Here is a 15,855-nt window from a genome sequence, read left to right on the forward strand (position 1 = left end):
AGAAGCCATTATAATTACCACAGGATTCAACACTAAAGTGGGTATTCAGAAGTCCAACATTGTAAATTTGGGCCTTGACTTGTAGGTTGTTAAACTTGGTACCAAGTTCATACAAAAGGTAACAGCAACAATAACCACCATTTTGGATCTATTTTTGTAGTTTCTGGAATCTTCATATTGAAACTTAAGACATGGTAATTTTTGGTGATTTTAATCAGCATATTTGAAATATAAAATAATTAATTATACTTTGCGACATTTACTTTCTCTTTGGTGCATTCGGATTTACATATCTACTTTCGCTTTGTCTCATCCGGGTTTGTTGCAGTTAATGTTTACATCGAGTTTCATTTGGACGAAATTTTGATTGGCTGTTCATTCGCGCTAATGAAATTTCTTGGGTAAATTGTTACGCGTTTTTTGTCATTCGATCTTAGTTGTCATGACAGGCAGTTGACTTCAGAATAATTTTAAATTAACAATCACTATAAATCTACATCTAACAAACCAAGCTTAAAGCTGCATGTTTAACATATACAAACCTGTTGGAAACTGTATGAGGCCCCTTTTTTAAATCCAGTAAGAAGTGTCTTTATTGGTTATGGACTGGGAGTAGGATCTTCGTATCTATATACTTCATATAACTCTAATATCCAGCTGTTTCATAGTGGTTCAATACTTACTTGATTTTTTTCTAAAATGCCATAGTAGTTCAGAAAAAGGTCTTTTAACTTAATAGTAAAGACAGATTAGCAGCTGGTCGCGTAAATGGTCTATTGGTTATCTTGACATGTTTATTGAGGTATTTGGGAATGTGTGAATAAAAAATAATGTTTATGTATAACATTTGCTACTGCCAGCCATTTTGAACTGAAAATAATTACTAAACATTTTTAACACAGTTCAGACTGGTTTATTAGCATTTTTTTGTTACTAAAATCAGTCTTGCATGCGTAAAACAGGTCAATTGTAAAATTTTATCAACCCTGGCAAAGACATATCAGGTATTATGAATCATGCTTTAGTTCCTTTCCTCGGTTGTAACAATATCAATAGGATTTGTATCTTTTTTGAGCGGTCAATAGGACACGTCCCTTGCAGGGCTCGAAATCCCCAGCCCCTTAGGAAAATGTTGGACTGCTATAGTTCTAAACCGTCCAACCTCCTCTTCCTCATTTCCTGGATTGAAACCAGTGTTGTAATACATATTAGACCTATAAAAACAATATCAAACTTGGGACAAAGACACCTTGACCACTCTCATCTCATTTAAGTTTCTTAAGGTTAGCTTGGAAATATTTCTTTTAAATCAGAATAGCAGATAATGTCAAGGGAACGTAGTAACTGGAGGAACAATTCCAAATTGCAGTATTTTTGCGGAAATTGATAACAATGAAACCACAACACAACATATTCACTACAAAAGCTTTTATTCATTGGGAAATAACAACATAATCAAAAAAGAAGTACAAAATAAGGTTAATACGTAAAATTGAATATCATAACATTTAAGTTGATCTGTATGATTCAAAACATTCTAACATCTTAAAGAATCCTAAGGACAATCATGTGATTTGTTGTTACATAGTGACCCTGTGCTATTTTGGCATTATCTGAAAGCATTTTACAAACAGGGGAAAGAATATGTTAAAATAGTACCGAAACAATTATTGCAAAAGTTTTTTTGTACTTGGGATATTACCATATTCCAGTCAAATTTCAGTTCAATTACTGGTAAAGACTAAATGTCATAACTTGTAAACAACGTAATTTCAGTAAATACTTATTTTACATATTAGTAGTCATCAAGCAACACCCTTTCAAATGATACCAAAATCATACAAGGTCACCAGGCACCCATATTGAACATTATCGTCTATGGCTCGATAAAATGATAAGTTTAGTTTTACATGAGAAACATTAACAACTGACAAATGTTCAAAATCATAAAAATCAAAATTGCAGAAATTCCATGCAATCTCATAATTCTTCTGTTGATTCTGGTCTTCCAATAGTCTTACACGTATGTTTGTTCATTTCTTACCCTGAGTTATGGGCCTTGATGGTAACATTTGTACCAAGTTTTATTTCTAATATTTTAATGTCTTTTTTTTAGCTATGGCCAAGAGTTAGATCTTTGTACACTGAGACAACACCTACAACTACAGCGACAATGACACCAACACTTTGACAATACCTATACTTTTTCTTCTTACACACCAACAAGATAACAGGCATGAAACATATATTTTTGAAAAAAAGCAAGAAAAATACTTAAGTTATAAAATAATAAATTATGCATTAATACTAAGGTACATATACATAACAGTATACTAAGGCATTATATCTCACACTAAATGGTGAATAATTTGCTTTATATTCGCATGTGTATAAAAATAGGAGCATACATATTTGAACATTGTCACACATTGAATAAACATACTACAGCAAGGTTTGTATGTATTTGTGGTTAATGCAATCTTATGCATCTACCTAAGTTTTCCTCAATGGGGTGGCATGCTTGAGGCAACTTTAAACAACTGGTTGTCTCTGACAGAAGTGATTTTGACAGGCCCAAAGAGACCGCCACCAAAGAAATAAACTTGGCCAGGTTTCTTTTTCAAAGGGTTTTTGATACCTGAAACTGACATCTGATTTTGACAAGTTTCCCCGCTCCAGGGGATAGATTTGAACCACAAAATTAGAAGTTTTGCTAAATCCTCTGGGTATGCCTGCCTCAAATGGGGTTGAACCATAGAAAGGTACTAAGGCTAAACACTTATTCAAACAGAAACTTTTCTCAAACCTATTTACTTGGTGATGCATTATATATAAGCTGTAAATTTTATTACAAAACAAATAGTACCACAAATGGTTGCTGATGCTAATCTGTTTTTCTCAATGGATCATGGGCATAACTTCAGAATGATAAAAGTCAGGGCCCCATTTCAATAAGATCATAAGGGTCAAGTTCAAATTTCCAGCCATAACCTCAGTTTTGGCAGAAACTGTGTTTGAATAAAAATGTTGTAAGAATATAAATCGCATAGATTCCGCATGTAACTTTACTGGTGTACCTAAGCACTCTTAAGCAGTAAGCAGATTTACAATTATCATAAAAGATATCTTATTGAAGCGGGATCCAGAGTTATGGGCCTTGCTAGCTACACCATATGGCTATTGTCGCTGGTAACACGTGTTCAAGATTTCGTGTGAATATCTTGAAGGTTCCCCTAATGACCAATGTCATAATGGCCAATGTTATTTTTTCCTTGAAGAAGACACAAAGGCTATGACAGTGCCTCATTTTTGTTTTCTTTCAATAAACACACAAACGTACACATAGAGAATAATATACATTGAAATTATGTCAAAATGTGGATTAAATCTGCACTTGTAAATGTAATGCCCATTCAGAGGAATATTTGAAATACATTCTGATGAATGTTTAATACTACCGTATTATATCATGTATAGGACGCTAGCATAGATAGGACGCAGGCAAGAAAATAGTTGAGAAAACGGGTAAAAACCCTTAATATATAAGATAGGACGCAGCGGAAAAATGTCAAAATCGGAGCCGAAAAATTGAGGATGGTCAAGTATTTATAACATATATATTGAAGTAAAAAAACTAAAACAAAAATTGTATATAAGGCATATTTTGGTAACTGTCTTGTGTATTTCGATAATTATTGTCGTATTTTGGTAATTTAGCTACACAACAATGGTATATGTCTTGACATTTTGAGAACATTTACGCATATTATAAGACTTATACAAATGCCGTAATAGTCCCGACTGACAGTCAACCGTTGCAACCGTTGCAATAGTCTCGACATGCCTTCTGAATGACAGTCAACAGTTGCAACCGTTGCAATCGCAACAAAACTGTGTATTGTCAAAACTGATGATTGTTTTGATAAGGCTTGTCGCTGTGCGGATTAAAGCATGTCGGCATAATTAAGTGTCAGTAATTAATCTTGCCAGCGGAAGGCACATCGGGTAAAGTGCGAACAAACAACCATAAGGTATTACCATCACAATAGTTTGTTCTATTGATGTTTTTCTAATAACAGACAGCCGGTGTTTTTCACACCTTCGCACATTTGAAAAGATTTGATAGTGACACTAATGCTACTTTGCGTTATGCACATTCATTTATCAATTTTTTAAAACAGTAACATACAACAAAATGTTTTGTAAAATATCGAAACATTAAAATCATAAACAACGATTAATTGATATTTACCTCCTTTCCCGATTTCCGTTGCCGTTATAACTCAATCCAGTTAAAGTGCACTCACATCGAGTTTTTGTGAGTAGCGTCCCTTTTATAAAAAAGTAAACACTTATGTTTTTTTTTTCAATTTATTTCTCAATAAATCATTTTAAAGTAAACATTCAATATATTTATGCGTGTGTTAACTTGCGTGATTTTACCTATGTTAGTTGTTCTCTTCGGTGACGCAGTACAGATACTTACTATTACCGCGTTCTTCCCCGGTCCGATATTTTCGACCAGAAATGGACTTGGAAAAAAACATGAAATTCTAATAGCATAGAAAGGACGCAGGCAATTTTTAAGACGAGAATTGGGGGTAAAAAAGTGCGTCCTATGCATGATATAATACGGTATTAGAATGTTCAATACTATAAGAATACTCATGAAATAAATACTTTCAGGATCCTTTAATTAGTAGAAACATCATAACTGTTTAATCATGGTTTCCTTGTGCATCTTCTCACACAGGAAAGAGTTTTGATTTACCTATAAGTCTATCCAATTTTAACACCTTTTCTTTATGCACAAGAACAATTGAATCCCTTTGGCTCGAACTTAATTGGCTTGATTTCCTCTTTGGCTCAAACTGGATGTAAAGGTAAGATTCCTTTCTACTGAAGGTAAGCATTCCTGCTTGGCTCGTCTTTCCCAGAGGCTCGAGGTATTTTCATAGGTCCCTGGGAGTTTGAGTCAACTGGGTTCCACTGTAGTTTAATGAGATATTAAAAGCAAAATACCATTTCATATGGACTGTAATATGTCACGATGTGCCAAAAATAATTGAGAAGAACAAAGAGCAAATTGCAAGATTCGCAGCTTACTTGGTAAAAGCGCATTAGAAAAAAACAACAGATGTAGATAATGTGTAGGTTGTTATGGCTTTTCGAAACCTTACTGTTTTTAAATGGGTATCCAAGCTTAAGAAATGAAGAAAGAGCTTAAAAGGCCAGACAATTTCAGCGCAAAAAGAGTGTGGATTCCAAGATGGAGTCTAATTTGGAAGACTAAAATAGACATTTCTGCCGAGCCATAATCTATAATGAAAATGCACCAGCAGGTATGTGATTTGTCTGAGTTTCATGCCAGGTAAGAAGGTTTTGAATTTGATTCTGAATGCTAAACATAGGAACAATTTGGTATGGCGGAAGTTTGCGTGAAAACTAGTATCACCCGGTGATAGTAAGAATTTGACTACGACTAAACATAGTATAATGCTACAAATATATAAGGCAATTGGTACCCCTTTCAAGAAAAATTAAAACAGTGACAGTTAGAAAGAAAGAATAACAATAACACTAAATACATATTAATTACATAATGATGTAATGGTTATATTATAGGGTTTCTGTCATAGATTGACAAATAATAACTTTTGCTAAAAATGTTTAATGTTAACAGGAATTACAAGCATTATATTAAAGCACCTATCTGACATTTATTTTAATAATGGGGAATACAAGTCTGGTTTCATGAAACACATACTTTTCCACTACACTTCAACAACTTTTAAATGTAACGAAAATACACGTTATTATTCTAAATGCAATACATTTGTTTTGATACAAAAGGCAAACAAACAATTTAACATGTTTCATTTATCTAATACAAACTTAATAAAACAAGTGATTATTGTAAAATCTCAATCGGCTACGACAGAGGTTCCCGATGATCGATTGCATAATTTCAAAATCAATATGTGGTTATATCCTCTATAAACGGAAAAACAGAAAAATATGGGAAAAAACAGCATACCCGGTAAATCATGTTGTGTTGAGCTAAAACACTACTTATAATCATTGAAAAAACACTTCATAATAACAAAAATACAACATTATGTTTGCTTACATGTCATTCATAGTTTAGTACATTTTTAAAAAAATATTTTAATGAACGAACGATTTGGATAACATAATTGAATATTTCTCGAATTTGCCCAATCAGTTTAGACTAATTTTCAATCCTGATGTTAGCACATTGCCAAAACACAAAAAAATGAAATATCAAATTGACATTTTCACAGTTAGACAGTGAAGTATCATTTTTTGTTTCACTGATAAATCTCTATACTGGGCAGTTGCCTAATTCCGGATCAATTTTGAAGTTTTCTTAAAATATTGTCATAATTACTGAACATTAAGTGCATGAAATTTTAATAGAAGAATGTTGAGTCCTATTTCAACCAAAATAGAAAAAGAATAAAAGAAAAAAACAATTAATTATAATATAATATTCAGTACGAAATAAGGGCATAAACGACATCCAAAAACCTGCATTCAGTGCCTAAATATTCGGATTTTTTCAAAGAACAAAGTAAACATCATCAAGTCAATATACAACTAATTTGTCCGAATTTGCCAAATTTTGAAAGAACGAATCTGCTTCATTTTTGCTTCGTTTTCATATAAAATGCTGCACAACACAAAACAATGACATCGTCAATTTATTAACTTTATACGTAATTGGGATTGTATTTCGTTATAGACGATAAGTAATAAACATTGTATAGTAGGTCTAGTGTTTAAAGATAACCCTGTCGAACCTCAATATAAAAGCTCGCGCTGTGTGACGTCATCCCCCACGTGACTAAATATTGACATTTGGGAAAGCGAAAGTTTAGAGGTATTTATTTTGGGGTTATACTCGAATAGCTGCACTTTTGTGTTGTTTCTGTTGCTATGGAGGTCAGTTGCGTAGACTGTGATCATTATATATTGATCACGGTCGCCGAAACGCTTTTTAAACGATTTCCGAATATTTAGGCAAATCCGGAATTAGGCAACTGCTCAGTAAGCTACTAGAAAGCATAGAATAAATAGTTTCATATTTTCATCGGTTTCAATGTATGAAAACAAGGGCGTTTCAGTTTCTCAAAATCTATTTATGCTTGAAATTCTTTGTTAATGTATCCAAAAATAAAACCAACAACTTAAACATTTGAACAAGAAGTGAATATACATACGGTTCTTATTGGTTTATGTACGGTAAATGTTAAAAACCCTGAAATAAATATGCATGATAAACACAAGTCAATCAACAGTTTGTTCAGAAGCTCTACAAAGTAAACAACAGTCAAAAGATAGGCCTTGGCCAAAATGAGGGCAGTAAAATGATGTAAAATTTAACAACAGCTATCACAGGAGTGATGACTACCCCGACACGCCGTCTTGGTATTTGATATAAGATATCGTAACAATTTTTTCAGGAGTACAAAGATAATACAACATGTATTATTAGCATTTTAAAAGTTGCTGTTTGCATTGAAAGTTTACAACATAATTTAAACTTAACTTAACACTCATACCAAACATTCTTATCTTTTAATACACAAGTGTACATTAAGTGTAAGGTTGGGGGAGGGGGGGGAGTACAGTTCAATCAAATCACACAAAACAGGTAAGGAGATCACATAATATGTCATGTCCTTTTTATCATGCGGAAAACCTCGAACATTTTCCATCGAAAACAACCTTTGATGTATATGGACAGGTTACAATGTCAGAAATCTTTACATGCAACTATGCTGCAAGTAAATCGCGTAGTTATTTCAATTTAGCAATTAAACTAGGTGACTTAAATCCTTAAAACAAAATGTTTTTATGCAATTATTACTGCAATCTCTTTAAGTTTAGTAATATAAAATACACATAAAAAGACAACAATAAATTTATACTATTATCTAAAATTTTGCAAACTACTCCTATTCATGTACCAGCATACATTTGAGATGTTTTCAATGGATAATTGCAGAGGTGTTCCAAATGACTATTTAATAAACTGGACATTTATTGACTACTTTGTATAATTAACAAAATCAAGGATATGTAAAACTAAGCATTGATTGGTTACTTTGTAAGCCCTAAACTATGAATACAAACACAGTCGAACCCTGTTGGCTTGAACTCCCAGGGACCGGCGAAATTACACGGAGCCTCGGAAAATTCGAGCAAAGCAGGATTGATAACATTAAGTTTAAAGAAATCAGTCCTCTACATTTAAGCCAACGGGGAATTCAAGCCAAGCGAGTTCATGCTAACGGGGTTTGACTGTAGATCATGCTGCAAATGTAACGGCTTAACAATTAAGTTTATACCACATGTTAAGCCTTAAAAAGGTAAAAACAAACAAAAACATTTAACAAAATATCTAAATTAAGCAAAAAATATCATTTCCTATAGCTCTCTAACACAATGTGTAACGGGAGTAAAAATATATTAAAAGAATAAACTGTGTAGTTAAGGTTACATCTTGTCTGTAGATTTGATCGTTATTGCCATCTTTGAGGGAAAAGTAATCTTCAGTAGAAACCTTTTTAAAACTGCATACTGGTATTAAAACACACATTTTCTAGATTGTTTTGTTTTATGGTGTGTATTTTTGTAATCGATGGACTATAAAAACGGTAGGGTCAGCCTCTTTTTCATAGCTAGGGTCGGGTAACCCGAACCACAAGTTATTTTCTAATCCCCGTGAGAAGTTCAATTAATTGTTGTATGGACATATTAATGTGTATGGTGTTTTCTCTATGATTTGCATATACATTTGGTGTAAAGAGAACAAGATTATGTTTCTTATGGCACTGTGTTTGTTTTTACCTGCCCAATATGTAGGTAGATTCTGAACTTGGGACCTGACCGTAAACATAAGATTTATCTGGCATAAATTGAACGTTTGGTTCAGTTTTAGACTATTTTATCTACTAAAATTTTGAAAGGAAATAAAAGCAAACATTTCTTCCCTAAGATTCAAACAATAAAATATTATTTTCCTGAAGATATCAAAACTACACACAGTTTTGTTTCCTTAAGAAGTCCTTAAGATGCCAAGCAAAAGTGTGAACGAATAAACCCTACAAAACAACCGTTATCAATGTTTCTTCTGTTTTCCATTGGTTACAGTAGACCCGTTGCCTGTATGGCTATCTTTATGACTCTTCCGATATGCTTGAACGTAGAAGTTCCCGAACATAATGAGGAATATAAGAGCATAAGATAGGATCCAATATACAAAGACTGTAGGGTAGTTGCAGTTTTTCATCCATAGCAGCTGTACAGAATGGATGGTCACTACCAGAAACTGAATCTGAAAAAGAAGAGATCAAATTATGGTTAAAAGGTTTTGTTTTGATAAGATTAAACTGAATTAATTTAGCTTGATAGTTTTAAGCTGGTATAAGATAATCATGATCCAGTAAAAGAATTTTCGGGCTTGTTCAAATTCTAAATTTTATGTAGCAGGACTTGTTGAAAAAATAGATACCAAGCAATATAAGTATTCCGGCTTTTTCATCCAAATAATTAATTCCGAAGACTGATGCAATCCAGGCCCTATCCTAGGTAGTTAAGAGGCCATTTGAACGCCCTAGCGAGGATCAAACCCACAAGAGTGACGGACACCTAACCTACTAGACCACTATCACACTCAAGGTTTTATTGTTATAATACATTTACTGACAATTATTAGTCTTCAAAAAAATCACACACATTGCTGCGTTTAGAAGCGAAAACTACTGAAGCCTTAAGTCCTCAGATATCGAGTGTTATACAATATAGCAAGTGTTATATATGGTAGGATGGTAGGTCTTTCCAGGCAGAGAAGTGATCATTGTCTGATCCCCACCCCCCTCCCATCCGTTTCATGTTCATATCTTTAACACTTTTTGAGTTAAGGCAAAGGTTCAAGTTGCTGATGCTAAAGCAAGGCTAAAACAGTACCATGACATTTTGTTTTTAAAAAACCCAGCTGTGGCTGTCTAAATGCAGACTAATCTCCTAGTCAAGAGGCTTAGCCTCAGTAGATCGCAGTGTGGTTGCTGTTCTAATACATGACACCCCAACTGAGACCTAGGTCATCTTCAGTTGAGCAAAAAATATATCAAAATACATACCAATCCTTTATGGACATTTCGGCCTTCAGGCCTTTTTCAAAATACAAAGAAACTCTTCTTACATTTGAGACTTAAAGGTACTAGACACCAGATGGTCCCAAAATTGGCAAATACAGTATTTCCTCAAAACAAACCAAGAATTGTCAATATGAGCTAGTATGGGGCCAATAATACATCATTTAACATGATTAAAAGAATATTTTGTCACTGTCTTAGCTGAGTTTACTTATTTAAAAATAGCGCATAATGGTTTGCCAGTTTACATTGTGCATATTTAGCATGTGAAAGTCACATGATTAGTACAGATAAATAAACCAATGCTATTTTTCACTTAATTGGGATTTACATGGTAGACAGACCCAGTAAACTTACACAACAATATCTTGTATGTAAGTTTTTGTCTAAAAAAAATTCTTGCAATGCTATCATCTGGCATCATAGTCCCTTTAACATGGGATTCTTTGCAAGTATTTTGAAAAGACCTTTAGGCTGAAACGTCAAAATAGAATTAAATAAAGGATTTGTACAGTGACAGCTATATGATGATATTCTGTACAAGTCCTTTATTCAATTCTACAATGCACGAACAGGAATAATAACAATGAAAATACGTACTATTTGCATTTTGGTCATGTACCTCTTCCACCACAGGTACTTCTGGTATTTTGGTCCCAGGGCGGACAGGAAGTAGTAAAAGTACATCACCATGTGTATAAAAGAGTTCAGCATTGCGTGGAACGTGCCAAAACCTCCTGGAATTAAAATGTTTACAATTTTGTTAAAATTTACTTAATTAAGCTGTGTTGTTGTTTTTTCATTTCTTTGATATCAATTTCATTGCCCTAAAATATAAGTGGAGGAAAGTAAGGATTTTTTAAGGTAAAATTGTCTCTGAATATTTTTGTCACTCTTTTAAAGGGGCACAATATAAACTGATGTAAAAACCTTTTTGTTGCATCAATTATAATGCATTATCATGTTTAACTCATATGGTACTGATGATGAAAAACAAAACAGAAAAAGCATATGATTTGTGCGCATTTTTTGTTTCAATCATTTAAGTCAAAGAGTTAAACAAGATAATGCATTAAAATTAAAAAGAAAATTGTTTGCATTAACCTATTTTGTGAGCGTTTAAAACAGCACCCAAGTAACACAATTATTAATGATTAAAAATGGTTAAATGAAAGTTTAGAATCTTGTGGAGTATCACACGTTCACAGAATTTGAAATTTTGTAAGAAGATTTAAATTGACCAATTATTTTATGATGGTCATGCATTACTGGCATGAAAAATATACCAAAATAAATTGTCACCAAAAAAGTTTGAATTACAGAATATTCTTCATTATGAAACCCAACAGGGCTCCAGACAGTTGTTGTATATTTAGTTAAGACTCATTATCTTAGCTCAGTTGCAAAGGTAAAAGGTTATATGAATCCCTCTCAAGTCTATTTCGTTGGTAGAGACCAGCAGGGCTTCTTAAATCTTGACAGTTAGCCGGTTTTGAACGATTTTGACCATGCTGGACCGATTTCAGGAACAGAAATGGCTAAAAAATCGGTCCTAATTTTTTTTTATAAATTCAGTCCTACATCAGTCCGTAGAAAATGTAATAGACTGACATTCCCCAGTTATGATTCACAATTAACTGCAACATATGTTAAAAAGAAAAAAATTGTCAAAGCTTCCTTCATATGTAAGGCCAAAATTACCATGACTGGATAAATATCTTAGCACAAACCTGCGACAAACCGCACCCCAAACCACCAGGAAACTGGCATGATGGCGTGATGGAACACGTGTAGAAATGTACACTGATTAAACTTCTTCCTCAACACAAAGAAAATCTGCAATGAAGGGAATAGGGACATAAGAATATTATCATTTTTTAACAGTTACCAGAACAGTTACCATTCATAAAATGGCGGGGAAAAAAACTGGAGAAAAATACCGTATTACATTGTGTATGGCGCCAAATTTTATGCGTCCTACATGTATTTTCTTTTGAAGATGGGTTTACAGACATTATCCATCAAGGATTAATCTGTGATGCAGAAATGTAAACCAGTCTGAAACTTTTGTATTTTACAGCAGCCCTTTTAACAATTTTTACAGTAAACATTCCTACTCAAAATGCCTTGACCTTTACGAAAATTGTTGCTATGAAGACCGCATCCGTCGTAAATTCAATGCCGTATTTCCTAATTCTTAATTTATAGACAAATATTGCAAATCACTTTTCCCAGTCACTGCTAAGGAATCAGTTATTAACTTATTGTGAATGTTACATGCAGTTGTATGATTCATGTTTAATATTCTAAGCTTCCCCATTAATAAGCTACTTACGGTATCTAGCAGTTCAATGAACTTGGAAAAATAAAACCACCAACACACATTAGCCATCTGAAAATTGAAAAAAAATAAAAAAATAACATGTCATTAGCGATCTAAAAATTGATTTTATTTTAAAAAGATAACATAATGTTTCATCTCAGATTCATAAAGAGAAAAACCAGAAAAGCACATGACAGATAATGTTAATCTAAAACAGATAAAATGCCGATTGCTCAGAACTTTGTTAAAGTTCACAATGTGATTAACAACATTATTGTTAACATTTAGGCCTGAATTATTTCATGATGTGCTCATAAATTTAAATAAATCAGGTACCACTGAAAAGGTTGTCTCAATTTGAAAAACAAGCTTTGCTGACTGTTATAAATAACAGCAGTTTTCTGCAGTGTATCATGTGACAAAATATATTTATCAAACAACAAGAGATGCCCCAGATTTTGCCTCATCAGAGTGATAGCCATTTGTATATAAAGATAATTTGAAAAGATGGTTATAGCTGAAACAATAATTGTAAAGCTTATATGAAATCCCTATCCATACTGTTCGACATTGACCTGCAAGAATGACCTTGACCTTTAAGATAAGAGCATGAATTTATGCAGGACAACCCAGAGTGTTCTACAAATGTGTGAAAATAAATCATTTCCCATTCCCATTAACAGTTATTGCTATGAAATCCATATTGTATAATATTAACCTTTAAGTGTGACCTTGACTTTTGAGATAAGACCATAAGTTTGATAACCAACACACTTTCCCATAATGGTGCTCAACAGAAGAGCGAAAATTGATTAAAATTCCATTTAATAGTTAATAACCCTTACAATGTATGTCTGAGATATGAAATAACAATTATCTCCATGTCTGACCTTGACCTGTGAGATAAGACCACAAAATGCATGACACACCTTCCCATTGTGCTCCTCAATTATGTGAAGTTTGAATGAAATCTCATCAATTATAAACACAGTTATTGCTGAGACAAGGTTCTATCAGACAGATACACAGACGAACGAACGAACTAGCTGACAATGCAATCACCCTTAGTGGCACATTTTTATACCAAACTCTGCCACCTAGAGTTCTTTGAAGTGTCCATGGCTATAAGAGAGATGGTAAATTCAAATAGTTATACCCTTAGAGCCTTTGGTGAATTGGAGTAATCCACTTCTTGACAGCCTAAAGAGTATCCGGTGAACCAGCCAGACAACCCATACTGCAACAGAAGAAATATTAACAGAACTGAATTCATACTGTAACATTGTACCTGTAAAGTTATTTTAAGGAAGTCCATCAACAATTTATCAAAAAATAAAATACTGGTAAAGTGTCATTTTATAGTTACAAAATGTTAAGTTGTAATATTTTAAAAGTTTTTCAAAGGGAGCGTTCTTCATATAGGCATTATGTTATTTAAGAAAGAAATAAATGAATTTGCTATTTAATCATAGTTAAATCGTGTTTTAATACCTCCCTTTAATATATCAAATCATAAAAGTAGCGTCGTTATGGTGTTATTTAAAAATGTAATCCATGCAAAAATAATATAATGGTTAATAAATTTTATATAAATTAAAATTAGGCACAAGTAAGATATGAGATCTAAAATGCTCTAGTTAATGTACATCTCATCCTAATAATGGATGGCATACCTTAAATGCAGTTAGTAAATAAACTATATATGTTTTCCCCTATGTTATTTTTAGAATGTATGTGTCAAAATTTATTAAGAATGTTCTTGAATTTCTCTATTTATTCAATTGCATTTGGAATAAATGTATTTTTTTTTATTTCTAGAATAATAGGCGCGATAAACTCAACGAAAAAAATAATAATTTAGTGTGCCTGGAATTTAATTTGCACATAAAACAATTAGTCAGACAGTTAATTCTAAACAAAATTGTACGGGTATCTTTATTTTACCCATATTTATTATTAAAGCTATAATCCATTTAAAGTTACAATTGATTCTTACCTCAAGAAAGCAAAAAGTTGAGAGGAACACCATAGCAAAGTTGTAAACAAGCAGAATTTTCCTGAGACAAAATGGTTCCCTGTCTTTCATAAGCCATGGGCCCAGCTTAATGATGACCACATAGAGCATACAGATCAAAAAGCTGGGTATTGGTGATGACATCATAAACCAGTCCTCAACACGTGGATCTTGTGAAAACAATTAAGTAATGTTTATTCATTGAGATAAAATTAAGATTCAAGTTCTGATAATCGGTATTTAAAATCATGGATTTAATGGCTGATAAATTAGAAATTTAAACATTGAAGTACTTTGAGTGAACCTTAAAATTATTATAAAAAGATGTGAAAATATTAAACAGTTGATGTTACAGCATTGGTCAATAAACAAACAAAACTGTTCATAAAAAATCTATTATTGTTTTGACGTTGAAGGTTATAGCACTTTCAAAAAAGTAAAAAAAAAGTAAAAAAAACAACATAACAGTATTAGATTTCAACAGTAATACCTTCATATTTTCCTAGCGTCTCATCGTAAAACTTCACAGCCTTGGTATACAGTTCTGCCATGGTGACTCGGTCACTGCTGCCTAAGAGTTTAAGTGTGTGTTTTTTTTACAGAATACATAATAAAATACAATGAACAATGAATGCTGTTCAGTAATGGAAGGTTTAAAAGTAGAGTCTGTCAGCAGTTCTGATTTCATAAAAATTCAGTAGCTATATATGTTTCTCAATTTTCATATAATTTTTTTAAACAATATCAAGTGATTTGCGTGGATGTGGCAAATGAAGACTTAAATATCTGCTTTATGGGTTGAAAAGCAAAATACATTTCCAGGCTTTGTCTTATTGGACTGGACAATTCTGGTACCGAACCTTCCTGACTTGAAACCACATGCCACTTCCTTTTTATTTGCTTCAACACTTTAAAATTGTAGGTTTCATGATGAGCTTTAAGAATATGTATGGTTGTCAAAGTGTGCATCAGCTTCAACAATCTTAAATTTGTTTAAAAATATCTTTATTACATATAAAGGTAAATAAATAACACTATAGGAAAATGTAATGGTAGCGTGCAACTTCTACAAAATCTTAGATTTGAGCGGAACGTCATGAGTACGAACGTAGAAAAATACATGGTGAAGAAATAGAACGGAACCCGAAAAGCAATACAATTAAAACTTTTGGATAATTCAAATGAATTTGAGTAATTTCTTTAATTTCAAATATTTCCACAAAATCCCCTTACCCCTCCGTTATATTCAGGTTACCCGGACAACACCCAAAAAACACTTTACCGTACCGGTAACGCTTTTACTATAAAAGGGAAGTCACTATCGTTGACCGACA

General features: G+C 32.8%; 1 protein-coding gene across 1 annotated transcript; it reads right to left on the bottom strand.

Annotated features, from left to right (window-relative positions):
• Positions 1-1,413: 1,413 nt before the first annotated feature.
• LOC128213542 (elongation of very long chain fatty acids protein 7-like) lies at positions 1,414-15,848 on the bottom strand. Its single transcript, XM_052919335.1, has 8 exons — positions 15,755-15,848; positions 15,012-15,092; positions 14,504-14,691; positions 13,664-13,744; positions 12,520-12,576; positions 11,915-12,020; positions 10,785-10,921; positions 1,414-9,364 (listed from the first exon to the last, which is right to left on the bottom strand). The coding sequence occupies exons 2-8, from the start codon at positions 15,070-15,072 to the stop codon at positions 9,149-9,151; spliced, it is 846 nt and encodes a 281-aa protein (XP_052775295.1). The 5' UTR covers positions 15,073-15,092; positions 15,755-15,848; the 3' UTR covers positions 1,414-9,148.
• Between the last annotated feature and the right edge of the window lie 7 nt (positions 15,849-15,855).

This window comes from Mya arenaria, chromosome 13, assembly GCF_026914265.1.
Source record: "Mya arenaria isolate MELC-2E11 chromosome 13, ASM2691426v1".
NCBI lineage: Eukaryota > Metazoa > Mollusca > Bivalvia > Myida > Myidae > Mya > Mya arenaria.

Coding starts and splice junctions, on each gene's coding strand:
- LOC128213542 (XM_052919335.1), bottom strand. CDS start 15,072: ATGGCAGAACTGTATACCAAGGCTGTGAAGTTTTACGATGAGACGCTA. Junction 13,745..14,503: donor CAACTTTTTGCTTTCTTGAG/GTAAGAATCAAT, acceptor CTTCTGTTGCAG/TATGGGTTGTCTGGCTGGTT. Junction 9,365..10,784: donor ACATGACCAAAATGCAAATA/GTACGTATTTTC, acceptor CTTCTTTTTCAG/ATTCAGTTTCTGGTAGTGAC.